This window comes from Bombina bombina, chromosome 1 (assembly GCF_027579735.1).
Source record: "Bombina bombina isolate aBomBom1 chromosome 1, aBomBom1.pri, whole genome shotgun sequence".
Taxonomy (NCBI): domain Eukaryota; kingdom Metazoa; phylum Chordata; class Amphibia; order Anura; family Bombinatoridae; genus Bombina; species Bombina bombina.
Window position 1 is genome coordinate 489198939 of NC_069499.1, and position 26504 is coordinate 489225442.

General features: G+C 38.5%; 1 protein-coding gene across 1 annotated transcript in view; it reads right to left on the minus strand.

Moving 5' to 3' along the window:
* LOC128645514 (nmrA-like family domain-containing protein 1) overlaps positions 1-26504 on the minus strand; it is a 40174-nt gene that overhangs the window by 3593 nt on the left and 10077 nt on the right. Inside the window, exons 2-4 of the mRNA XM_053698546.1 lie at positions 16809-17047; positions 13171-13420; positions 564-751 (exon numbers count right to left, since the gene is read on the minus strand). Coding sequence (XP_053554521.1) covers positions 564-751; positions 13171-13420; positions 16809-17047 — 677 coding nt within the window. The remainder of the gene's footprint in view (positions 1-563; positions 752-13170; positions 13421-16808; positions 17048-26504) is intronic.

Genomic DNA, 26504 nt, shown 5'->3' on the forward strand with positions numbered 1-26504 from the left:
ACTGTAAAATTGTTTTTATATTAATGTATTTTCAATGACTTGTTATACCAGCGACAGAGTATAGAATGTATGAGAAATTGCATTTTCAGGTTTATTTGTGGATATGAAGTTGCTGGTTTTGTACTTTTAAACCACATCCTTTTACAGTGGGTTGAGTTTCAGGTAATGACAGATCTCATTATGTTATCAATTGTGTACACAGACTTGTTTCCTTTTTTTTATATTTGTCTGGAAAACCAAAGCTCAATAGTTAAAGAGAACAATGGAAGATTATCATTTCATTACTTAACTATCCTGCATCCCACTGGCAGTGTAAATTCTTCTACTGGTTTAAATAGGCTATTCAATAGCCTAGACTCCAGTATACAAACTTTTACTATAGGTGGGGATACCACAGGCTAAAACAGCTATTTCAAATGCCAAAATAGGGGTAAAGGAGCTACTTGTAAGAATTTAATACACTGCAGCAGGTAAAATGGATAATTGGGAACAATTTAAAGGGGAGAACATTTTTGGATGAACTGTCCCTTTAACTACAGTAACGGTTAGCCAAAAATTCTTACCTTCACATTTACAGTTTTCCCCAAGTGTTTTGAAAATTTCTCTGCATACTGCTGAGCTGTTAGACGCTCAGCACTCAGACCAATTGCTTTTCCAATATAATGATCTGGTCCACAAAAGAGGCTTGCAACTACTGGTCCAATGTCTGCCACAGACATGCCATCCATTGGTATATCTTCCATAGGCAATGCTGAAAAAAAATATATCATTTTTGTTATTTAAAAATACTTATACATGACACACGCACTACATAAAAGAGATCCCATCCAGGTGAAACTGGTTGCATTGTGTTTTCATTTGTTATGTTACTTTTACTAGTTTTGCATATACAAAAACAACTGATATTTTCAGTGGTATGCAAATTATATTTATTAGTAAAGTTTTGTAAATAAAAGGAAAAATAAAGCAAAATATAATACTAGTCATGAGAGAAATTAATTATTTGCCTGACAGAGACGCAAAAAGAATCAGAAAGATTTATCCAAGGTCAGTCATCAACCATATTATATCCAGAGTAAGTAATAATGATCATCCAGTAAGTTATCTGCATTTTATTTACAGATATGTTTTGTTTGTTTCCACACAGGGTGAAAAGGAATAGCTAACAGTAATAACTATTAAATAATTAGTCACTTTCCAAAATGTAAAGGTAAATCTTAAAAACCTCTGAGTCATTTAATATACCCAGACACAAATGGCAGAATTGGCCAGCAGCCATATTAAATTAGATTAATATTAGATTATACTCACACTTATTCTAACAATAACACCTCCAAATACAATTAGATACTATTTAAATTTTAATGTAAATTACATAGAAAATTAGTTACAATAGGTATATTTAATTTAAATGTATTTACAAGATTTGGTACAAATAAAACTGTTACCTAATGAGAAAAGATAAAAAACATTGGAGGACTGGATGTGACTTTTGGGATGTGATTGTGGGCATGGTCTAGTCACTGTGTAGCTAACACTACTAGAGAGGAAGGACAGATAGTGACAAGTCTTAGGCACAAAACAACCATTATAGGTGCTGTCTGTTTGACAATGTAAACTAAACACTGGGTGAGGCTCCATGTGCTTTCAATCTGTATATTAAATGACCAATCAGAGAAGTCCAGATAACCATAGTGTCCAACAAGTGACTATTCTTACTCTTTTCTCTTCGCTGCTCTAAGAGCGAACAACCTGTCACAGTGTTATTAAACTAATAATACATATTCTGATTATATTTAAGCCTAAATTTGTTATTAGCTTCATAAAAAATATTTTAATTATATCTGTTTTTTTAATTTTTTCTCTTATTTTTATTTTTCATTTAATTTCATTCTTTTATTTTCAACTTTTATTCTCTTATATTTATTATGAAATATCAACTTCGTTATTTTTTTTTATAACTTTATTTGTAATTTTTCAAGGTGTTCAAACATCAACACAAGTGCCCGAATAGGCTTCAATAACAATTCTTTTTTTTTATTAATCAACCTTTTACTTTCTATTCATTTTTTTGCTGTATTTTATTCTTTTACTTTAATTACTATATTTGTTTGCGTATCATTTTCTTTGTTGCTAATTTCCATTTACCCTTAGTCAGGGGCGTATTTTGAAATAAAAAAGATAAGGCACTTCTTCTGAGCTCAGACAAAAAATCTTCTGCTAAAAGAAAACAAGTAATTTCCTTCTCTGATTCAGACTCTGAAATTAAACTGCAACTTAAAATTAAACACATAAGTCCTGTAGACAGTGTTTCTACACTAGAGTCACCAGACTATGATATGGACATGGGTTTTGAGTTTGAAAAATCAGATAATTCAATTTATTACCCTGAGTTTTCTGACTCATCAACATCATCTGATAAATCCCCTAAATTAAAAAAATTAGAAACCTAAGAAGCCCACATTAATTGAAAGCCAAGGTCAATTGTTTTTAGAACCTGATGACCTTCTCCATCCTTGATCATCTCAATGGAGACCCTCTAAAATGGTGGCTACATTTTACACCATTATGTTAGAAAGCCACTTTTCAGGAAAGCTAAAAATACTTTGAGGGAAGAATGTCCACGACCTGAACTTACCCACAACACCCACATTACCCCTGATATAGACACAAACTTACTCAAATTTACTGGCAACAGAAACTTTAATTTTCGCAGGTGTCCAGACAGATAACGTAAGTTCTGTCAAGATAAAGTTTTAGACACCCTTGAGCCGGTTACAAAGCTGTATTTAATTGGGGATGCTAACACCTCCATAGCTACCCAAAGGAGAAGGAAGGTACTTAGACGTATCGACCCAAAAATTCAAAATTTTGCCCCCACAGAAATGGGTCCTCTGGTTAACGGTCTTCTCTCTGGTGAACAGGGTCTTAAACAACTAAGCAATTATGTAAATACATCAAATTCCCTTAATACAATCAAAACAAGCACAAAATTGATTTTCTATCCACCTGAGGGTTTTTTTGACAGGGCCAGGAAAGGTCGAGGCCACTTTCTCGGCAATTCCTACAAAACAACGACTATCCCTTTAAATCACATACCAACTTCTTTCCCACAAGATCAAGAAACTATAACTCCAGAGGTATTTGATCCAGAGCAAAAAGAAAACTCTTTTCAGGTAAGCCATACAATAACTTATGCCAATTGTTCCCCAGGAAGATTAGTTTTTGGGAAAAGATTACTATAGATACTTGGGTCTTTCAGACAATGTCAGGGTTTCCCCCCCCTTTCCAAACAAAAGTGCCTATTCAAATATATTTTTCCCAAGAAGACTCTATACTATTAGATCAAGAAATATCCAATCTAGTAAAAAAAAAAAACAGAACCAGCCCCAATGTTGGAAACTTCTTTTAAAAGCAATATGTTATTTGTCAGGAAAATAGAAGGTTCCCTTTGACCAGTCATAATTTAAAAAAACTCAATCTATTCTTAGAGTACATCATTTCAAGATGGAAGGTATTCACCTCCTCAGGAATTGTCTTTTAGACAAAGAGGCCGATTTATTAATCTCCGAATGTAGCCATATTCATCTGTTTCCGCGCGAGTCTACAGGCTCACCAGAAACAGGAGTTAGGAAGCAGCGGTCTTAAGACTGCTGCTCTTTAACTCATCCGCCACCTCTGAGGCAGGGATAGGCAAGGTGTCCGTGCACAGACACTGGTGTCTGTGACTGGCCCTTGCAGTGTCCGCCACCCATTTTGTGGAGGGGAGGGAGGAGTAGGACAGATGAATGCTGGTCCTTACTCCTCCTTGACCCAAGCAGCGCCACGCTTAGTAGCGGGAAAGTGAGGGAAGAAGCAAGCTGCCTGCAGTCAACTAACCGTCAGTTGTGACCCATCCAAATTCCTTGATCTGTGCGGCAGCATGTTGCTGGTGTTTGTGTGTAGAAGACCGCTGCCTACTCTGACAAACCTTACGTAACCAAGTAAGTAACCAACCATGATGATCATGCAATTAACATCAAGGTGGGTGGGTTTGTTCAGGAGTTACAGACTCTCTAAATTAGCAAAAAAATAAATAAAAGGTAATACCATATAAATGTTATTTTAAACTTGTTTGATTAATAACTAATTTGTACTTGTGGAACTAGACCAGGGGCGTCCAACGTGCAGCCCATTTGACAGCAAAGTTTTGCTCTTCTGACTTATAGAAAGATAGATTATGTCGGCAGATAGGAACCATTCGGCCTATCTAGTCTGCCAAATTTTATGAATACTTTCATTAGTTCCTGGCCTTATTTTATATCTAGCATACCCTTATGCCTATCCCATGCATGTTTAAACTACTTCACTGTCTCTACCACTTCTGCTGGATGGCTATTCCACCATGTATCCACTACCCTCTCTGTAAAGAGAGTGTTTTTTGATGTTTTTAATTTGAAATGTACCTTGGTGTCCTTCACTAATGTCTATACTTTGGAAAATGTCCGCCACAGCCTTGGTCCGTGCCTATCCCTGCTCTGAGGCGGTGGACAGTAATCAGTCTGATCGAATATGATCGGGTTAATTGACACCCCCTGCTGCAGGGGGCGGCATTGCACAAGCATTATGAAATGATAAATGCCAACAGCGGATCATATCTGCCCGCACATTGATAATTCGGCCCCAAAGACTAGATGCAAGACTGATCTTACCAGACAGTCTCTATTCACCATTCTTACAGGAAATATCTCAGTTTTCTATAGAACAATTCCTTATGGCAATTTACCCGCCTTTCCTTTGGTCTTTCCTCTGCTCCCTGGGCATTCATAAAGACTTTGAAGCCAGATGTGTCTTAGCTTTGCCTAAGGGGAATTTGTCTATTTATATATCTGTACAATATTCTTCTTATGCATAAGGATCATTAAAGTCACCTTCAACACCTAAAGTTTACAATCAATCTCCTCCAAGACCTAGGATTTCTTATCATCTTCAGTCCATCCCTTCCTGTTCTCAAAACCTTATTTTCCTAGACTTCTCCATAGATAACAAACTTTCCACCATAAATCTCCCATTAGACAAGATCATAAAAAAATAAAAATTTCTTCTCATCAAAAAAACAAAACTTTCCTATCAAATGCCTGGCCCAAATTATAGGTCTTCTTTCTTCTTCCATCCAAACAATATATACCCTGCACCTTTACATTACAGAGCTCTTCAACATTTGAAGATATCCTATGTTTGCAAAGGATTTCCATACTCCCACAGAATATCATTATTTTCAGAAGCCAGATAGGAACTACAATGGTGCTTTCTTTTTTTATGTTAATTTGAAAATTAATAAAAATTATATTTAAAAAACCAAGAAAAACAATGGTGCTTTCCAGCATTGTAGCTTGGAACAGGAAGGCTATTTTTGGCAGCTCCCCGGACTTAATCATAGAATCGGACACCAGCAATTCAAGCTGAGGAACCAGATGTGGTTCCCTTATCACAGGAGGCAAATGGTCACTATTAGAACAACAGCTCCATATCAACAAACTTTTGACAAGATCTTTTGCTATCAAAAGTTTCTCCAAGAACACCCTTCCCGTTTTAATACTTCTCAGGATTGACAATATCTCAGCAGTTCGTTACATCAACAAACTGGGAGTAACCAATTCAAAACCTCTTTCAAACTTTATCAAAGAGTTTATTCATTGTCTGTCACAAAACATTTTTGTCAAAGGAGAATTTATCCCAGGTCTTTCCAATGACTATAAAATGTTTTCTCCACAAAGTGTAATATTTCCTATTTCTAGAAGAAATAAATCTTCTTTCTCTACTATTTTCTATCCTTAATTATGTGTTGTCCTCTGTCTCAAAGAGTATGAAATCATAACTGCCAATCTTAGAAACTCTTCTTTTAAACAACTCTTTCTGTCTTGATTCAGATAGATTATACAATTTTAAACAAATTTCCAATTTACTTATATTATCAAGTTTTCTTTGTTCTTGTGATATCCTTTGTTGAAGAGCAGTAATGCACTACTGGGAGCTAGCTGAACACACCAAGTAAGCCAATGACACAAGGCATATATGTGCAGCCACCAATCAGCTTTGCTGCTCTTGAGCCTACCTATGTATTCTTTTCAACAAAGGAAAGCAAGAGAAGAAAGCAAATGAGATAAAATAAATAAATTGGAAAGTTGTTTAAAACTGCATGATCTGTCTAAATCATGATAGAATAAAACTGGGTTTATTATCCCTTTATCTTTTCTATTGTTGGAGAGAAATAAAGGTTACATTATTTTAAATTATCACTATAGATGATCTATATAAAGTTAAGCAATACAAGAAAGTAGGAACCTTTACTGAGTTAAATAGACAGATAAGTCAAAATGAAATGTTCATGATTAGGTAGAATATGCAATTTACTTCTCTATCAAATTGCTGTACCACATTTTTCTATTGGTATACGTTATTGAAACTATACCTTTTCAAGAGACCATACCTAGGTAGACTCAAGACAGCATGCAGGTGTTTTACTGTAAGGCAGCAGTGTTTGCAACATGTTTTTAACAATGTTATACATTGTTGCAAACACAACGATATGTGCACACTACAGAACCTTCATAGATATTCTGTCATGGAAAAGCGCTACTTTCAAAAAAGAAGTAAAGTTGACAAGTACATTGGAATTTTATTTTATTTTATTTTTAAAAACTGCCTGCATTATCATGAAACTTTGTATTCCATATCCCTTTAAAACTCCTGAATATATCAGTTTTCTGTTATTAACACACCACACCACTGGGAGTAGCACCCATCAGAGAGCTTGTTTCCATTGAAAAATGGAGCCGTAAGCTACCGAAGTTGCCAGCAGCTAAAAGTAATTTACGGCTCCATTTTAGTACCAGGTTTCCATTGAAAAGGATAAAGCATTGCGTGCAGTCGCCCTTTTCGTGTAGGTGTAAGTGAGCGTTGTGTTAACACTTCTACCCGATGCCGGATTTCTTGAAAATCAATAGGTTACTATGGTAACCCGACCTTACACTACACTTACACTCAATCGTGTATACGGCGCCGCATACAAGTGCGGAGCGTATATTTTACCCGTCGTTCGCTGTTAAAATAAAAGCAAACACCTAACGCATGCGCAATATCTACCTCTCAACTGCCCCCCACCGCAATAACTAATAAATGATTTAACCCCTAATCCGCCAACCCCCATATCGCAAAGTATCTATTAAAGTTATTAACATCTAAACCACCATTTCCCCACATTGCAACTAACAATAAAATGTATTAACCTCCAAACCGCCATTCCCCCACAACGCAATCTACCTATTTAAACTATTAACCCCTAGTCCGCCATTCACCCACATCGCAATTAACCTATTTAAACTATTAACCCCTAATCCACCACCACCCCACAACACAATCTACCTATTTAAACTATTAATCCCTAATCCACCATCCCCCATAACACAATCTACCTATTTAAACTATTAACCCCTAATCCGCCATCCCCCCACAACGCAAATAACTAATCTAATCACTAAACCCCCTAACCTAACACCCTCTAAATTAACACCCATTACATAAATTAAAAAAAGTTACAATTAAAATAAAAAATTCTAACATTAGTTTAATTAATTCAATCTAAAATTACAAAAAATAAAAAAGTCTAAAATTACAGAAAAAAATAAACCAAATTATCAAAAATATTTTTTTTTTAAACCTAATCTAATACCACTATAAAAATAAAATAGCCCCCTCAAAATAAAAACACCCCCTAATCTAAGACTAAACTACCATTAACCCTTAAAAGGGCATTTTGTAGGGCATTGCCGTAAAGCGATCAGCTCTTTTACCTAACCTAGGTTTTATTTTTATTGTTTGGGGTGTTTTTTTTTGTTTTTTTTTTAGATTAAGACTGTTATTTTAATGGGCTGCAAAAGAGCTGATTGCCCTTTTAAGGACAATGCCAATACAAATGCCCCTTTAGGGTCAATGGGTAGCTTAGTTTTTTTTAGTGTTAGTTTTTTTTTGGGGGGGTTACTGTTAGGGGTTAATTTGTATTTTTAGGTAAAAGAGCTGGGGCGCGATCCGATATAGATCGCAGTTTGCGGCGCAAGCGAGGGAACCGGCGTCGCCCGCAGTTTCAGCTCGCAACTCGAGCTATCCCATATAAGTCGCCGTCAGATGCTAACGTGCCGTAAGTCGGATAAACCAGCGATGTCCAGAAATCTGCGTAAGTACAAATTTCTGGCGTCGCCAGTGACTTGCGGCATGTTAGAAACTGCCGGCGCCTATAAAACCTGACTAAAGTCTAAAACACCCGCACTGTCTAACACGCCTCCCTAACATAGCCCGCACTGTCTAACACGCCTCCCTAACATAGCCCGCACTGTCTAACACGCCTCCCTAACATAGCCCGCACTGTCTAACCCTCTATCCGCTATCCCCCCTCACTATCCTAACAATAAAAAAGCTATTAACCCCTAAACCGCCGCTCCCGTACCCCGCTGCAACCTAATAAAGTTATTAACCCCTAAACCGCCGCTCCCGTACCCCGCCGCCAGCTATATTATATCTATAACCCCCTAAAGTGAGCCCCTAACACCGCCGCCATCTATATTAAAATTATTAACCCCTAATGTAAGCCCCTTACACCGCCGCCATCTCTATTAAAATGATTAACCCCTAATTTAATCTACCTACCCCGCCGCCAGCTATATTATCTATATTAACCCTAAGTATATTATAGTTAATATAGGTATTACATTATATATATTAACTATATTAACCCTAATTATATTAGGGTTAATATAGTTAATATAGTTACTATAGTATTTATATTAACTATATTAACTCTATCTAACCCTAACACCCCTAACTAAATTTATATTAAATTAATCTAATTCATTTATAAACTAAAATATTCCTATTTAAATCTAAATACTTACCTATAAAATAAACCCTAAGATAGCTACAATATAATTAATAATTACATTGTAGCTATGTTAGGGTTAATATTTATTTTACAGGTAAATTGTTAATTATTTTAACTAGGTATAATAGATATTAAATAGTTATTAACTATTTAATATCTACCTAGTTAAAATAATTACCCAATTACCTGTAAAATAAATCCTAACCTAAGTTACAAATACACCTACACTATCAATAAATTTAATAAACTACAAACATCTATCTAAAAATACAATTAAATTAACTAAACTAAATTACAAAAAAAAACAAACACTAAATTACAAAAAATAAAAAAAAGATTACAAGATATTTAAGCTAATTACACCTATTCTAAGCCCCCTTATAAAATAATAAACCCCCAAAATAAAAAAAATTCCCTGCCCTATTCTAAATTAAACAAATTTCAAAGCTCTTTACCTTACCAGCCCTTAAAAGGGCCTTTTGTGGGGCATGCCCCAAAGAATTCAGCTCTTTTGCATACAACAAATACAATCCCCCCCCCATTACAACCCACCACCCACATACCCCTATTCTAAAACCACCCAAACCCCCCTTAAAAAAGCCTAACACTACCCCCCTGAAGATCTCCCTACCTTGTCTTCACCACACCGGGCCGAACTCCTGATCCGATCCGGGCGATGTCTTCCTCCAAGCGGCAAAGAAGAATTCTTCCTCCGGCGATGTCTTCCTCCAAGCGGCAAAGAAGAATTCTTCCTCCGGCGACGTCTTCCTCCAAGCGGCAGCAAAGTCTTCATTCTTCCGGCGGCATCTTCAATCTTCTTTCTTCGCTCCGCCGCCGCGGAGCATCCATCCTGGCCGACTGCTGTACTTGGAATGAGGTACCTTTAAATGACGTCATCCAAGATGGCGTCCGCCGAATTCCGATTGGCTGATAGGATTCTATCAGCCAATCGGAATTAAGTTAGAAAAATCTGATTGGCTGATTGAATCAGCCAATCAGATTCAAGTTCAATCCGATTGGCTGATCCAATCAGCCAATCAGATTGAGCTCGCATTCTATTGGCTGTTCCGATCAGCCAATAGAATGCGAGCTCAATCTGATTGGCTGTTCGGATCAGCCAATCGGATTGAACTTGAATCTGATTGGCTGATTCAATCAGCCAATCAGATTTTTCTAACTTAATTCCGATTGGCTGATAGAATCCTATCAGCCAATCGGAATTCGGCGGACGCCATCTTGGATGACGTCATTTAAAGGTACCTCATTCCAAGTACAGCAGTCGGCCAGGATGGATGCTCCGCGGCGGCGGAGCGAAGAAAGAAGATTGAAGATGCCGCCGGAAGAATGAAGACTTTGCTGCCGCTTGGAGGAAGACGTCGCCGGAGGAAGAATTCTTCTTTGCCGCTTGGAGGAAGACATCGCCGGAGGAAGAATTCTTCTTTGCCGCTTGGAGGAAGACATCGCCCGGATCGGATCAGGAGTTCGGCCCGGTGTGGTGAAGACAAGGTAGGGAGATCTTCAGGGGGGTAGTGTTAGGCTTTTTTAAGGGGGGTTTGGGTGGTTTTAGAATAGGGGTATGTGGGTGGTGGGTTGTAATGGGGGGGGGGATTGTATTTGTTGTATGCAAAAGAGCTGAATTCTTTGGGGCATGCCCCACAAAAGGCCCTTTTAAGGGCTGGTAAGGTAAAGAGCTTTGAAATTTGTTTAATTTAGAATAGGGCAGGGAATTTTTTTTATTTTGGGGGTTTATTATTTTATTAGGGGGCTTAGAATAGGTGTAATTAGCTTAAATATCTTGTAATCTTTTTTTTATTTTTTGTAATTTAGTGTTTGTTTGTTTTTGTAATTTAGTTTAGTTAATTTAATTGTATTTTTAGATAGATGTTTGTAGTTTATTAAATTTATTGATAGTGTAGGTGTATTTGTAACTTAGGTTAGGATTTATTTTACAGGTAATTGGGTAATTATTTTAACTAGGTAGATATTAAATAGTTAATAACTATTTAATATCTATTATACCTAGTTAAAATAATTAACAATTTACCTGTAAAATAAATATTAACCCTAACATAGCTACAATGTAATTATTAATTATATTGTAGCTATCTTAGGGTTTGTTTTATAGGTAAGTATTTAGATTTAAATAGGAATATTTTAGTTTATAAATGAATTAGATTAATTTAATATAAATTTAGTTAGGGGTGTTAGGGTTAGATAGAGTTAATATAGTTAATATAAATACTATAGTAACTATATTAACCCTAATATAATTAGGGTTAATATAGTTAATATATATAATGTAATAACTATATTAACTATAATATACTTAGGGTTAATATAGATAATATAGCTGGCGGCGGGGTAGGTAGATTAAATTAGGGGTTAATCATTTTAATAGAGATGGCGGCGGTGTAAGGGGCTTACATTAGGGGTTAATAATATTAATATAGCTGGCGGCGGTATAGGGGGATTAGATTAGGGGTTAATAATTTTTATATAGGTGGCGGCGGTGTAAGGGGTCAGATTAGGGGATAGATAAGGTAGATGGCGGCGGTTTTAGAGGCTCACAGTAGGGGGTTAGTTTATGTAGATGGCGGCGGGGTCCGGGAGCGGCGGTTTAGGGGGTAATAACTTTATTAGGGATTTCGGGGGGGGGGGGGGGGATCGCGGTTGACAGGGAGATAGACATTGCGCATGCGTTAGGTGTTAGGTTTATTTTAGCAGCCAGTTTAGGAAGTTACGGGGCTCCAATAGTCAGCGTAAGGCTTCTTACGGCTGCTTTTTGTGGCGAGGTGAAAATGGAGTAAGTTTTCTCCATTTTCGCCACGTAAGTCCTTACGCTGCATATTGGATACCAAACTGCGCGGGTTTGGTATACCTGCCTATGGCCCAAAAAACTGCGGGCGACGGCAGAAATATACGGGCGTAACTTCTAGGTTACGCCGTATATGTGATACCAAACCCGCGCAAATATTGGCGTCGCCGGCTTTTGCGGGCGACGATTTATATCGGATCGACCCCCTGATCGCTTTAGGGCAATGCCCTTCTAAAGGCCCGTTTTAAGGGTTATTGGTAGTTTAGTCTTAGATTAGGGGGTGTTTTTATTTTGGGGGGCTTTTTTATTTTTATAGGGGTATTAGATTATGTAAAAAAATATATTTTTGATAATTTGGTTTATTTTTTTCTGTAATTTTAGACTTTTTTTATTTTTTTTTGTAATTTTAGATTTAATTATTGTAATTTAATTTTAGGTTTTAAATTAATGTTAGGATTTTTTATTTTAATTGTAACTTAGTATTTTTTTACATTATGTAATGGGGTTAATTTAGGGGGGTGTTAGGTTAGGGGGCTTAGTGATTAGATTAGTTATTTGCGTTGTGGGAGGATGCCGGATTAGGGGTTAATAGTTTAAATAGATTGCGTTGTGGGGGTGGCAGATTAAGGGTTAATAGTTTAAATAGGTAGATTGCATTGTGGGGGGGTGGCGGATTAGGGGTTAATAGTTTAAATAGGTAGATTGCAATGTGGGTGAATGGCGGACTAGGGGTTAATAGTTTAAATAGGTACTTTGTGATGTGGGGGAATGGCAGTTTAGATGTTAATATATTTTATTGTTAGTTGTGATGTGGGGGATGGCGGTTTAGAGGTTAATAACTTTTATTATTAGTTGTGATGTTGGGGTTGACGGTTTAGTGGTTAATATATGAATTATAAATTGTGATGTGGGGGGATGGCGAATAGAGGGGTTTTGACGTGCTGAGTTTATTTTTGGGAGGCGGGTTGGATTTCAATGGGAAAAAGGTCTCAAAAAGCACCTTTTTTCCTATTTTATACCTAGTGTAGCCAGGTGTAATTTTTGTTAACGTATCGGCAGCCTCCGACAGTGTATTAACAGTTTGAACGGTCATTGGAAACCTGGTATTGTTTAAAGATTAGCGGCTTCTGATACTTTGTATGGGACACGAAAATGTTTTTGGCAGCCGGAGTCCAGTTGCCAAAATTGAGTTATAACGGGCTGTTTGAAGCAGTCGGTAAACGATATTGCTTCCGACAGCATATTTATTGGTTTGCGAGCGCACGCAAACCTAATTACGGCTCAATGGAAACAAGCCCAGAGTTGTTGTATATTCACAGTGTTTATTATTAAGCAACATTCTAGAACTTGTCAATCACGTTTTAAAAGAGTTCCATATATGTTTCCTATTTTGTCATTTGTTAAGTCATGTTAAACATCTAGAATACATTCCATGACATACCAAGATTGTAAGACTGTCCATCGGCTGCTTTTATAGGTTTCATCATAGTAAGAAAATTTTCAAAGTAAAAAGCCATCCGAACGCTCGTCATGGGAACCCCTATTTTCCAGAAATATTCTTCCACTTCTCCTTTTCCATCAAAGTGTAAAACTTCCAGTTTTCCTCCAGTCAACTTCTTCACATCTTCCAGGCCACTGTACACCACATGTTTCACTTGTAATTTTTTTGCCAAGTCTGCTACCATCTTTCCCTTTTGGAAACAGATAAAGGTTTCTCACAACACTGAATTACAATTTTCTACATTCTATAAACGGATAAACAGCAAAAGAACATCTTTAAAAATGTCTGCTGTGTAGGGAAAGAAACAATAGATAAGATAGATGATTAAAGGGACATGAAACCCAAACTCTTTCATGATTCAGACAGCGAATGCTCTTGGTGTCCTTTGTCGAAGAAACAGCAATGCACATAAGTGAGCCAATAACATTGGGCATAAATGTGCAGCCACCAATCAGTAGCTCCTGAGCCTACTAGGTATGTTTTTCAACAAAAGATATCAAGAGAACAAAACAAGTTAGATAATAAAACAAAATTAGAAAGTTGTTTAAAATTGCATATTCTATCTGAATCTATCTTTAAAGGGACATAAAACCCTTTTTTTTTCATGATTTAGAAAGAGCATGCAATTTTAAACAGCTTTCTAATTTACTTTTTATCTAATTTGCTTTATTCTCTTGATATCCTTTGCTGAAAAGCATATATAGATAGGCTCAGTAGCTGCTAATTGGTGGCTGCACTTAGATGCCTCGTGTGATTGGCTCATCCATGTGCATTGCTATTTCTTGAACAAAGAATATCTAAAGAATGCAGCAAATTAGATAATAGAAGTAAATTGGAAAGTTGTTTAAAATTGCATTCTGTACCTGAATCATGAAAGAAAAATGTTAAGTTCCATGTCCCTTTAAGTAAGACTGCAACAAGCTGATAATAAACATAAATATATAAAATTACTATTCCTTAAACGGACTAGTGTAAAGATTTAGAGTAATTGGAACGTACCACATAGTAGGTATAACCACAATAATCTTCTCTTTTGTTGTTGAGTGATTAGTGAGATCATATTTATTCTTATAATACTTCAGCCTGTATCAACTAGAAGGCTTCTTATGTGGTGGATTATGAGAGGAATTTTAGCAAACTCAGTTTTACTTATTTATTGATAGAAGTACAAACTCATCATTTAGTAAAAGTGTATAAGTCAACAAGAACAAACTATTATAAAGGCTGCCGTTAAACAATTTACTTTTACATTGAAAATACATATAAAAATGCCTTGAATCAGAAATAAAAGGAAAAAAGAAAATGTTACTGTGCCGTTCTCCTTATACCAGAAAATAAATACATTTGAGTAAGAACATATTGCAGGCTATGAACGTACAGGTGTCCCAACATTTGTATATTTACATATCAAAGGTACAAACTTACATCTGTAATACAAATATATACATGTTTATTCAAACATAAATTTTCTTCTGTTATCAAATTTGCTACATTCTCCTGGTGTCCTTTGTTGAACGAGGAGCAATACACTACAGGGAGCTAGCTGAACACACCAGGGGACCCAATTACAAGAGGCATATATGTGCAGCCACCAATCAGCAGCTAGCTCCCAGAAGTGCATTGTTGCTCCTGTGCCTACCTGTGCATGAGAGAAGAACAATTTTTCAGGGGAGATTTGAAGGAATAGCAAGATGGTGGATGGCTTCCTACAAAGAAGAAAAAAAAATGTGGTAGCCCCCTGTTCTTTAATTTTCTTTAAAAATATATATTATATATTTTATGTTGGAATAAACATGTACAGTATATATTTGTATTACAGATGTAAGTAAAATGACACGCTCTATTTGAATAACTAAAGTTCATTTTTACTTTACTATCCCTTTTAAAGTGATGGTAAATCTTAGCGTTTCATAAATGCTAGGATTTACCATCGCTTAAAATAAATATGACTTTCAGGGGTCTATTTATGAAGCAGCGGATCCTGCTTCCGACCCTCTCCGCTTCAGTTCTGACCGCTGCTCCTTAACTCGTCCGCCACCTCTGAGGTGGCGGACAGCAATCAGCCCGATCAAATACGATCGGGTTGATTGACACCCCCTGCTAGCGGCCAATTGGCCACTAATCTGCAGGGGGCGGTATTGCACAAGCAGTTCACCAGTACTGCTTGTGCAATGATAAATGCAGACAGCGTACGCTATCGGCATTTATCGATGTGTGGCGAACATGTTTCGCTATAGTGGATCATGTCTGTCCGTATCTACATAAATAGACCCCTCAGTCATCACTTTATAAAAAGTGTGCTAAACTCTTTTCACTGAGGTGACATTTCCACCTCTAAACCAATAGCTATTCTAGTCATAAAGCACTGTTCTGTATGCTAGCACTGCTATTGGCTTAGATGTGGAAACGTCACTTATCTTATACTTCATGAATGAAAGTGCCCTTTATTTGTTTCAACAGTCAACCCTAGCGTTTCAAAAACGCTATGGTTGTCTTTCACTTTAAATCTTCTTTATTTATAAGTCTAGTGAGTACAGATTCTATAATATGTGGATTTATCTATTTTTTCCTGACACCCTGGCAGATGTGTATTGAGGTGTGAGTGCAAGTCCCTTTTTCTGAGATATATATGTGTGTGTGTGTTTGTTCCTGATAGTCTGTATGTGTGTGTGTGTATATATATATATATATATATATATATATATATATATATATATATATATATATAAGAAAATACATAATGTATGGTATACATACACACACACACACACACATATATATGACAAGAGAAAAGGGATTTAGATGGCACAACTGGTATTGTGTCCTTATTCCTAATTGTATATCCTTATATGGTTTTTATAAGAAAAAATATACAGGTAAGGGGGATAGGACCGGGGTACATTAAAGAAATAACTGAGAAAGGGAGATCAATCGCAAAAGCGAATGAAAAAGAATGTACTTGGATAGCACTCCCCAATACAGCACGGAGAGACCACTATATACTTCTGAAGGGAAGCCCCTGGTAAAGGCGGGTATTTAAAACTTTACTTTTAATATGAACTATTAAAAAAGAAGTAATTATATTTAAAAAAATGCAGGTGTGGACCGCAGGACCTAACAAATAGTATCACTAAGGTGGAAGACAACAGGAAAAATAGCTAGTTATCATATATATCTGGGTATAATACCTCTTAACTATAGATCCTGAGTGAGAGTAAATGGTAGTGCTTTACCACCCCTTCTGCAATGGGGGTATAGGTGGTGTACTTATGAGGTTACACTCGTGGTCCAGACAGATTGTCTGTATTGTGCTGTATTGGGGAGTGCTATCCAAGTACATTCTTATTCATTCGCTTTTGCGATTGATCTCCCTTTCACACACACACACATATATATATAGCAATAAAGTTGAAGAAGCGCATTCCCACTCGCTCAAAGGACAAATACCAGGGTACAAAAAATGTGTTTAATAAACACAGTCCAGCAATCTGTTATATATAAAACAGATATGTTCATTTGTTTTGCTTATGTTTCACATACTGTTTAATTGCAATTGTTGGTTTATAAATGTAACTTACCTGAGTAACTTCGGTTTCTTTGCTGAAATTATCCCAAAAATTGGTTACTACAAAAGCTCCATATGCTCCTGTTAAAATATTGCTGACATCCTCTAGGTTATTAAGGTCCCCTTTGACTACTTCTGCCCCCTTTTTTTGTAGAGTAACAGCCGCAGGTCTCTTTACATCTCTGGTAACAGCTCTGACTAAATAGTTGGGATTTTTCAGAAGTGCCTCAACAACAGAACCACCTTGAGCTCCTAGTAATAATAAAAAGTACATTGTTATTCTTTTGTGATAGCATCTATATATTTGTAAATGATTATTTATTAGCAGAGGAGACGCATTGTAACGTATGCTCATCATTATAAATGCAGCTTCAAAATTGGCTGATAATTTGGATACAGAATCCTTTTGCCAGCATGTTCAAATCTTTGGCCCAATTTTCAAAAACTTTCCGGCACAGGGGGATATGGTCAGCTTATTTTACTGAGCATTATGTTATAAAGTAAGTTTCTCTCATTCACATAAAGCATATTAGGAGAACTCCCCTTAAAGGGACAGTAAAGTCAAAGTTAAGTTTGTGTTTTACATAAAGCATTCTATTTTAAAGAATTTTACAAATTGCTTTGTCCTCTTGTTTTGTTGAAAAGCATACCTAGGTAGGCTCGGGAGTAGCAATGCACTACTGGGAGATAGCTTTTGATTGGTGAATTCACATATATGCCTCTTGTCATTGGCTCACCCGATGTGTTCAGCTAGCTCCCTGCAGTGCATTGCTTCTCCTTCAACAAAGGATACCGAGATAATGAAGCAAATTTGTTTATAGAAATAAAAATGTGTTTAAAATTGTATGCTTTAGCTGAATCATGAACGAACATTTTGGGGTTTCATGTCCCTTTAATAATATACACAGTTCCCAAGATAAAAACTGCCTTCTTATAGAATCTCGCTAGACCAGAGAGCTTTAGAGGATCATGAAAGAAAAAAATTGGGGTTAGTATCCCTTTAAAGGGACACTGAACCCAAGTTTTTTCTTTCACAATCCAGATAGAGCATGTCATTTTAAGCAACTTTCTCATTTACTCCTATTATCATTTTTTCTTCGTTCTCTTGGTATCTTTATTTGAAAAAGCAGGAATGTAAAGCTTACGAGCCGGCCCATTGTTTGGTTCAACAACCTGGGTAGCGCTTGTGATTGGTGGCTACATTTAGCCACCAATAAGCAAGCACAACCCAGGGTCAGGTCTTAAACAACTTTCCAATTTACTTCTATTATCAATTTTGCTTAGTTCTCCTGGTATCCTTTAAGAGTAATCCTAGGTGAGCTCAGGAGCGTGCATGAATCTTTAGCCATCTGACACCAGTGTTTGCAACATTGTTTATAGTTATGTTATACATAGTTACAAACACTACTGCCATAGGCATGTGCATGCTCCTGAGCTTCTATCAGTCTCCCTAGATTTACTCTTCAACAAAGGATATCAAGAGAATAAAGCAAATTTGATAATAGATATAAACTGGAAAGTTGTTTAAAATTGCATGTTCTGATGCCTTGATTGCATGTCCTGGAGTTCCGGGGGAGGAGCGTAAGCACAAGGTCAAGTAAACGCTTGCTCTGTGTGTCCCAGAAGGTGGAGAATTCTTGTACCAAAAACCCTGGGTGGCTTCCTTAGCACATCGTACACCGCTACCGGTGCTCCATCAGTGCTATTGCATCGCACTGAGTTGCACGTTGCAGCAATTTTAAAGGACTGGTTATTTTTCTCCCCCCAGCATTTGCTTTCTACCTTGTCCTGCAACGATACTGGTGAAAAGTGTATAGCTGGTGACTCCCCCTCTCCCACAGGTGCTGCGTGAGGGGGGCTAATAACTATCTACCTGGATACAGCTCGCTGCATATACAAGTTCGGGCATGACCGCATTGGTGCCTTCCCAGGGATTGGGCTGTTGCCTACCTGTTTGCTTCTCCCCTTCCATGGATGCTGCGCGAGGGGGGCTGACTACTGCCTGCTGGCAGACGTGACTTGCTGTGAACATGGGGCCTACAAGGGGGGATATCCCGAGGCCTACCTGGGATCAAGGCAACATCTGTTTTTTTGTTCCTCTCCTCCCACATGTCCTGAGAAAGGGGGGGCTTGTTCTGCTTCTTTGCTGTTTCGGGGCCCTCTGTGAGCCGACATTGGCTTGGTCGAGCTCTAGTAGTGCTTCCAACAGGGTCCTGGTTCTGCCTGGTCTTACGTTGCTAGCCCCCTCCCACCAGTGCTGCGTGAGGGGGGTCCTTGAATGCTGCTACAGAGGTCCTTGTACTGTCATTTGAAGGGGTCCGGGGTTGAATGAATACCTCAAGGTGGGCCTTGGCTCTACGGCTTGTCCTGTGATCTAGGCGAGTGGGGCGTATGATTTACCTCAAACCCGCCTGGAAAAAAGTGCGGGTCTCAATCAACCTTGGCTCCCTGGGCTTCTCCAGCTAGCCATGTCTCTTTTGCCATACTGCGGTGCGAGGCTCTGAACTGCCTTGCTAATTTAACCGCAGGAACTTCAGTGAAATAGCATACAAGCAAATACACAGAGGTATCATTGGTCTTTTTTGTGAAAGGAGGACATTGGAATTTAGCTAAATGTATTTTTGTTCACTTTTCCCCCACGGGTATTTGTAAACAAGCTTGTATTTTAAAATGTGCAATGTAACCCCCCTTTGCTGTTTTTTATATGTTTTGCTCTGGGTCTAATATGGGACACCTTGTAAGTGGTGACTGGCTTAGCAGAATATGATCATATTGTGTGACTAAGACCATTTCATTTAAAGGCATTTTTTACAGCAAAAATTTTTTTGCAGCATAAATATAAGTCAGTATTGTTGCGAGATGTTTATCCCAATTTTATTTGAACTATGTAAGTATATTTAGCAGATAGAATTATATTTGTTTTTGCAGCTCAAATATAAGCCAATATTATTGCAAGATGTTTATCCCAATCTTATTAGAAGCTATGTAAGTATATTTGGCAGACAGAAGCATATACAAATATGCCATGAAAGAGTGGACATAAGTGGTTGGATGTGCAACATTACTTTTTGTTGTTTTGTAATTGTTTTGGTCACTTTGGTAGCACTCCCACAATATGTGTGTTAAGATTAAACAGTCCTTTTGTGGTGTGCTTAACCAAAAAACCCCTTTATTGTATTTCTTAAATAGGGAGCTGACCAAATCCCTCCCCTTTGATTAATACATGCCACCCAGCTCAGGTGTGTTCCAGATAAATATACTTAAAGGGACAGTACACTGTAAAATTGTTTTTCCATTAATGTATTTTAAATGACTTGTTATACCAACTGCAGAGTAAAAAATATTTGAGAAATTCCATTTTCATGCTTATTTGTGTATATGAAGTAGCTTATTTTGTGCTTTGAAACCACAGCCTATTACAATGGGTTGAACTTAAAGGTGATATCAGATCTCATTATGTTCTAAGTTTGTGTAAACAGATTTGCTTCCTTATCTTTTATTTGGCTAGAACACCAAAGCTCAATACATAGAGAGAAAATGATCATTTTATTACTTAACTATCCTGCATCCCACTGAGAGTGTAATCTCTTCTGCTGGCTGTGTATACTTAGGCTATTCAATAGCCTATACTCCAGTATTAATTTGTTCAGTGTAGGTGGCGATACCACAGGCTAAATCAGCTATTTCAAATGCTGAAATAGGAGTAAAGGAGCTACTTGTAACCAATTTACTACACTCTATTGTATTTCTTAAATAGGGAGAGCACAAAGAGAGGGGGAGAGAGCGCAAAAGAGAGGGGGAGAGAGTGCAAAAGAGAGGGGGAGAGAAAGAGAGAGCAAAAGAGAGGGGGGAGAGAGCACAAAAGAGAGGGGGAGGGGGAGAGAGTGCAAAAGAGAGGGGGGAGAGAGAGAGCAAAAGAGAGGGGGGAGAGAGAGAGCACAAAAGAGAGGGGGAGAGAGAGAGAGCAAAAGAGGGGGAGAGAGCGCAAAAGAGAGGGGGGAGAGAGAGAGCACAAAAGAGAGGGGGGAGAGAGAGAGAGAGAGCAAAAGAGGGGGAGAGAGAGAGCACAAAAGAGAGGGGGGAGAGAGAGAGGAGGGGAGAGAGTGAGGAGGGAGGGGAGAGAGTGAGGAGGGAGGGGAGAGAGAGAGAGGAGGGGGGAGAGAGAGATGAGGGGGGAGAGAGAGAGAGAGGAGGGGGGGAGAGAGGGGAGGAGGGAGGGAGAGAGGGAAGGGAGAGAGAGAGGAGGGGGGAGAGAGAGAGGGGAGAAAGGAGAGAGGGGAGGGGGGAGGGAGAGAGGGGAGGAGGGAGGGAGAGAGGGGAGGGAGAGAGAGAGGAGGGGGGAGAGAGCTCAAAAGAGAGGGGGGGAGAGAGAGCGCAAAAGAGATGGACGAGAGAGAGAGGGGGGAGAGAGAGAGCGCAAAAGAGTGGGGGAGAGTGCGAAGAGAGGGGGGAGAGAGCGCAAAAGAGAGGGGGAGAGAGAGAGCGCAAAAGAGAGGGGGAGAGAGAGAGCGCAAAAGAGAGGGGGAGAGATAGAGAGCAAAAGAGGGGGGAGAGAGAGAGCAAAAGAGAGGGGGAGAGAGCGCAAAAGAGAGGGGGAGAGAGAGCGCAAAAGAGAGGGGAGAGAGAGAGAGTGCAAATGAGGGGGAAGAGAGCACAAAAGAGGGGAGAGAGAGAGAGAAGGGGGAGAGAGAGAGAAAGGAGGGGAGAGAGAGAGAGGAGAGGGGTGAGAGAGAGGGGGGGAGAGAGCTCAAAAGAGGGGGGAGAGAGAGCACAAAAGAGATAGGGGAGAGAGATAGCTCAAAAGAGAGGGGGAGAGAGAGCGCAAAAGAGATGAGAAAGAGAGCACAAAAGAGAAGGGGGGAGAGAGAGAGCGCAAAAGAGAGGGGGGAGAGAGAGAGCTCAAAAGAGAGGGGGAGAGAGAGAGCAAAAGAGAGGGGGGAGAGACAGAGAGCAAAAGAGAGGGGGAGGGAGAGAGCGCAAGGGGTGGGACCGCTGTACTGCAAAAAAATGGCCTGTGTGAACGGGCTTCAGGACTAGTTACAAATAATATATGATTCTAGTAACTCTTATATAACACTTATATAGCTAATGTTGTCTGATGAGTGGCAAAACTTGTTGTGTTATGATTTAGATAGAGCATGCAATTTTAAACAACTTTTCAGTTTACTTTTATTATCTAATTAGCTTTGTTCTCTTGCTATCCTTTATTGAAAATAATACCTAGGTAGGCTCATGAGCAGCAAAGCACTACTGGGAGCTAGCTGCTGATTGGTGGATGCACATATATGGCTCTTGTCATGGACTTACCTGATGTGTTCAGCTAGCTCCCAGTAGTGCATTTCTGCTCCTTCAACAAAGAATACCAAGAAAACAAAGCAAATTCGATCATAGAAATACTTTGGAAATGTGTATGATCTATTTGAATCATGAACAAAAATTTGTGGTTTCATATCCCTTTAAAGTTTTCTCCCCTTAATGTGTTCCCAATGATCCATTTTACCTGCTACAGGGTGATAACAGAGCTAATAACTGTCCAGCATATTAGGGAATTGTCACAGTTTGGAAGCTATGCCCCACTACGCCCTGTGCAGTTTCTCCTTTAGGGTAAATGTTGCAGTATCCATGACATGAGGTACTACTCCGGCTCTACCCGACATAGACTATCCCCACCCACAACACACCCAACCTAACCACAGCACAGCCATGGCACTGTCTCTGGGATATGCTGGGAGCAATGTAATACATTTTCTACAAATAGCTTCTTTACTTTTTTTTGTAAATTAAAATAGAAGCTTTTTCCTGTTGAAACCACCATCAATACTTCAATTTTCAGTGCTACAGTACTAACTTTAGAAAAGCTATATAACAAAAGGCAGCAGCAGAAATCATCCTCTCAGTTTGGGTGAGGGAGGGAGAGCCCAGCTCATTTGAAAGGGTGTTGCTGCAGCTTCTTGGACTACAATTACATTTTACAGCTGCTTGACGGAGCACATTGTGCCTTAAATGTGGAATAGTGAGTGATGCAGAACTTAAAGCCAGAATGTGGGCAAGCAGATAGGTGATGGGGTGAAGACCCTTTGATTTTTTATGCAGGGCTATCTGGAGAGTATTAGCCTTCTCAATGCATTTTAGCGCTTTATGGTAGCCATAGGTTAAACCAGTGTTCTATGTGTGTCTAATGTTAGTTTAAAGGGTTAATTACATCTAGTGTGTATTATTGCATTACATTATGCATAAAGGGAGAGGGGCAAGCATATGCTGTATCTCTATGGATCTTGACTCTCACTTTATCCCTCACACTCTCTCTTCTTCTCCCTCCTTCTTCCTCTTTCTTTCCCTCTATCTCTGGTTTTGACTCTCGTCTCTTTTTAACTCCCTACTTTTCTTTCTCTCTTCTTTCACTTGTCAACTCTTTCTCTTGTATCTTTCTGTATATTTCTCTATCTGTCTATCTCTCTTTTTCTTTCTGTCTGCCTCTTAAACTATTAACCCCCAAGAAATCTATGCAATACTACACCCATAATGTGGCGCTTAGGAGAGAGGTTGGCAGTAAGGGAGTGAGCAGAGAGGGCGGAGTTGACAGGAGATACAATACTGGCAGCAACAGTAGGATAGGAGATAATCAATTTTCAAACTAATATTGTATCAGGTGGCTCACGGAACATTTTTCTGGGCTATTGTTATTGGACAAAATTCACTAACACCACTCTCCAGTCCCTCCCGCTCTTCCCACTGACTCAGCAGTTTCTTTTTTTTTTTCAATAAAGAGATGAGTGAGCTGGAGTGGTCTTTGTCCTGTGTGTTTCAATTATATGTTCAAAGATTAGCCATACCTTTGTGTACTGAGCATGCTTTAAACTGTTAGGTGAGAAATGTTTGGCTTTCCTTACAGTTTCCCTTTATTGCCAAACATTTTATTTTGCAATGCAGTTGCAGGATGTTGCTAAAATTAGCTTATAATACTGTTATCCACAGTACCACCATTATTAATTTGTGCTGCTGTTTGTATTTAGAATACCAACGTCACATTTAACTTTTCAGAAGTTGAAATTCTTTTTTGCTTGATTTCTATAGGTTCAATAACTTTAATTTTTTTTAAGCGTACAAAGTAAATAAAAACTGTGTTACAACTGACTATGTCTTACCAGTTGCTCTAAAAACAGCAATGATTTTCCTGCAAGACATTTGTGTGTGCGCCTTGTCATAATCTTTAGAGTGAGAAATCTAAGCTTTCTGTGTATACAGAGCTGTAGCCACGCCTAATGACGAAATACCCCCCCCCCCCCCGAAAAAACCCCCCAACAACTGGCTCTGTGAGAAAATAGTAAAACAAGGATCTGGATTTCCCTGAAATCTGTGGCAATGAATGTACACATAGGGGCTGTTCACAACAGGTTGCCATTTCGCCACTTTGGTAACAACTTATTAAAAGTTGGAAGAGATAAACCTTTTGACTATTTTCTAAAAGCCCAGCATCATCTGGTACAGCAGACTTGCATAACTCAACAAGTTTAATATTTGATTTGATAACACAAAACAAACAAAAGCCGACTTGTTTGTACAGGTATATTAAGCTGCCTATCTACCGCCCAGCCTGTGACAGACTTGTGAGATGCGGATACCATAGACATTTTTTGCTTCAAGTCTGTGATTACAAATTATATACAGTCTCTTCATAATTTAGGCCTAAAAAACGGGAAAATTACAAGCTATATTTGTTATGACATTTAAGAAATACAATTATTAGGACAATTTGGACAATGAGAGACAATTATTTAACTATAGAGAAACTAAAATCTTTTTGCATTTCAACTGTAATAAGAATACTACATTTAAAAGGTATAACTAGGTGAAAACTGAATTGTGCATAGGTGGATTCCAATTATCAGTAGAAACATTTTTGCAACATATTAAGAAATATGCTTCTAGTAAAAATGATTCCAGTTTTCAGCAGTATACACACATATGCTGCCTCGTGCACCAGCATTCAAACACCACACCTCAGAGTCAGCAGTATACACACATATGCTAAGAGTGCCTCGTGCACCAGCATTCAAACACCACACCTTCTCAGAGTCAGCAGTATACACACATATGCTAAGAGTGCCTCGTGCACCAGCATTCAAACACCACACCTTCTCAGAGTCAGCAGTGGCAGTTTTGCTAATGGATGTATTACAAAAATGTTGCACATTTCATTTTTGATCTTTCAATCCCTCTAACATTTCATATTAAATTAAAGGGACTATCCAGACAAAATGTAAGTTTTGGATAGAAGCATTTTCACATTATACAGTTCATGTATTATTAAAAATGCTTCTAATTAACGTTATAGCTGTTTCAAGAGTGCATATGCTCCATGCACCAGCATTTTAAGCTCAGCACTTGCTCAGAGATCCCAATGTGCTTGTACCATCTGGTAATGACACATTGCTGATATAAGCCCCACTGGTGCTCTAAGCAGCTGCAGTATTTAAAATGTTTGTACGCTGATGCTTCACGTGCACGTGCAGAGAAAAATGCTAACACTAAAACAGTGATAACTTTTACTAGAAGCGCTTTTGACAATATACAGTATGTACAGTATATTGTAAATGTTTCTAAAGAAGCAATTCATCTATGAGCATTTCAAATTGGCTGACAGATTACATTTAATTTGTTTTAAATTATGTCTTTTTTATGGGTAGCACAACTTTAGCCTGACTTAAATTTCTTGTCTCATCAGACTTTTTTCAACTGATAGAGGGCCATAGGGTATTATATAAACTAAATATTTATACCTAACCATTACCAAGGGAGCTTAAAGGGACAGTCTACTCCAGAATTGTTATTGTTTAAAAAGATAGATAATCCCTTTATTAACCCATCCCCAGTTTTGCATAACTAACACGGTTATATTAATATACTTTTTACCTCTGTAATTACCTTGTATCTAAACCTCTGCAGACTGCCCCCTTATTTCAGTTCTTTTGACAGCCTTGCATTTTAGCCAATCAGTGTCCTTTCATAAGTAACTCCAGGGGTGTGAGTACAATGTTATCTATATGGCACACATGAACTAACTCCCTCTAGCTGTGAAAAACTGTCAAATGCATTCAGATAAGAGACAGTCTTCAAGGGCTTAAAAATAAGCATATGGGGGGCGGAGCTTGGCCGCAGCTAAGATGGCTGCGTAATTCCATAGCTCTGAAAAACCAGCTCCATAAGATCGCCTAAATTAGCCTTAACTTCAATGTATAGCACCTACTAATAGTAGCCAGAGGATTGCATACATCAGGAGGCAACAAAAAATATAGCACAACGGGATTTGAAAGACTTCAAGGTGCCGCCAGAAACATCAGTCACTATCTAACGTGTTGCGGTCACAAACCCTCCTGCAAGCGGCTATCCCGCGATCATCACAGGGTTTAACAAAAGAGCCAGACCTGTAGGACAGAAAGAAGGTAATCGCTATCAAACACACAGCCAGAGACCTAGTGAGGGTTGCATAAGGCGCCATTAGCACTCCCCAAGCAGGGACACAGTAACAGAGCGCAACCCGGCATTATAAGGAGCCGCCATATTAGGAGCCGGTGACAGCCGCTGCAATTATACACTTCACACTGCACCTAGCAAAGAGATTGCAGCGATACAACCCCCTTCCGTTCTGCTTGCCACAGAGACCTACAACATACCCCAAAATAAGAGCCACTGTGAAAAAGCATACCCC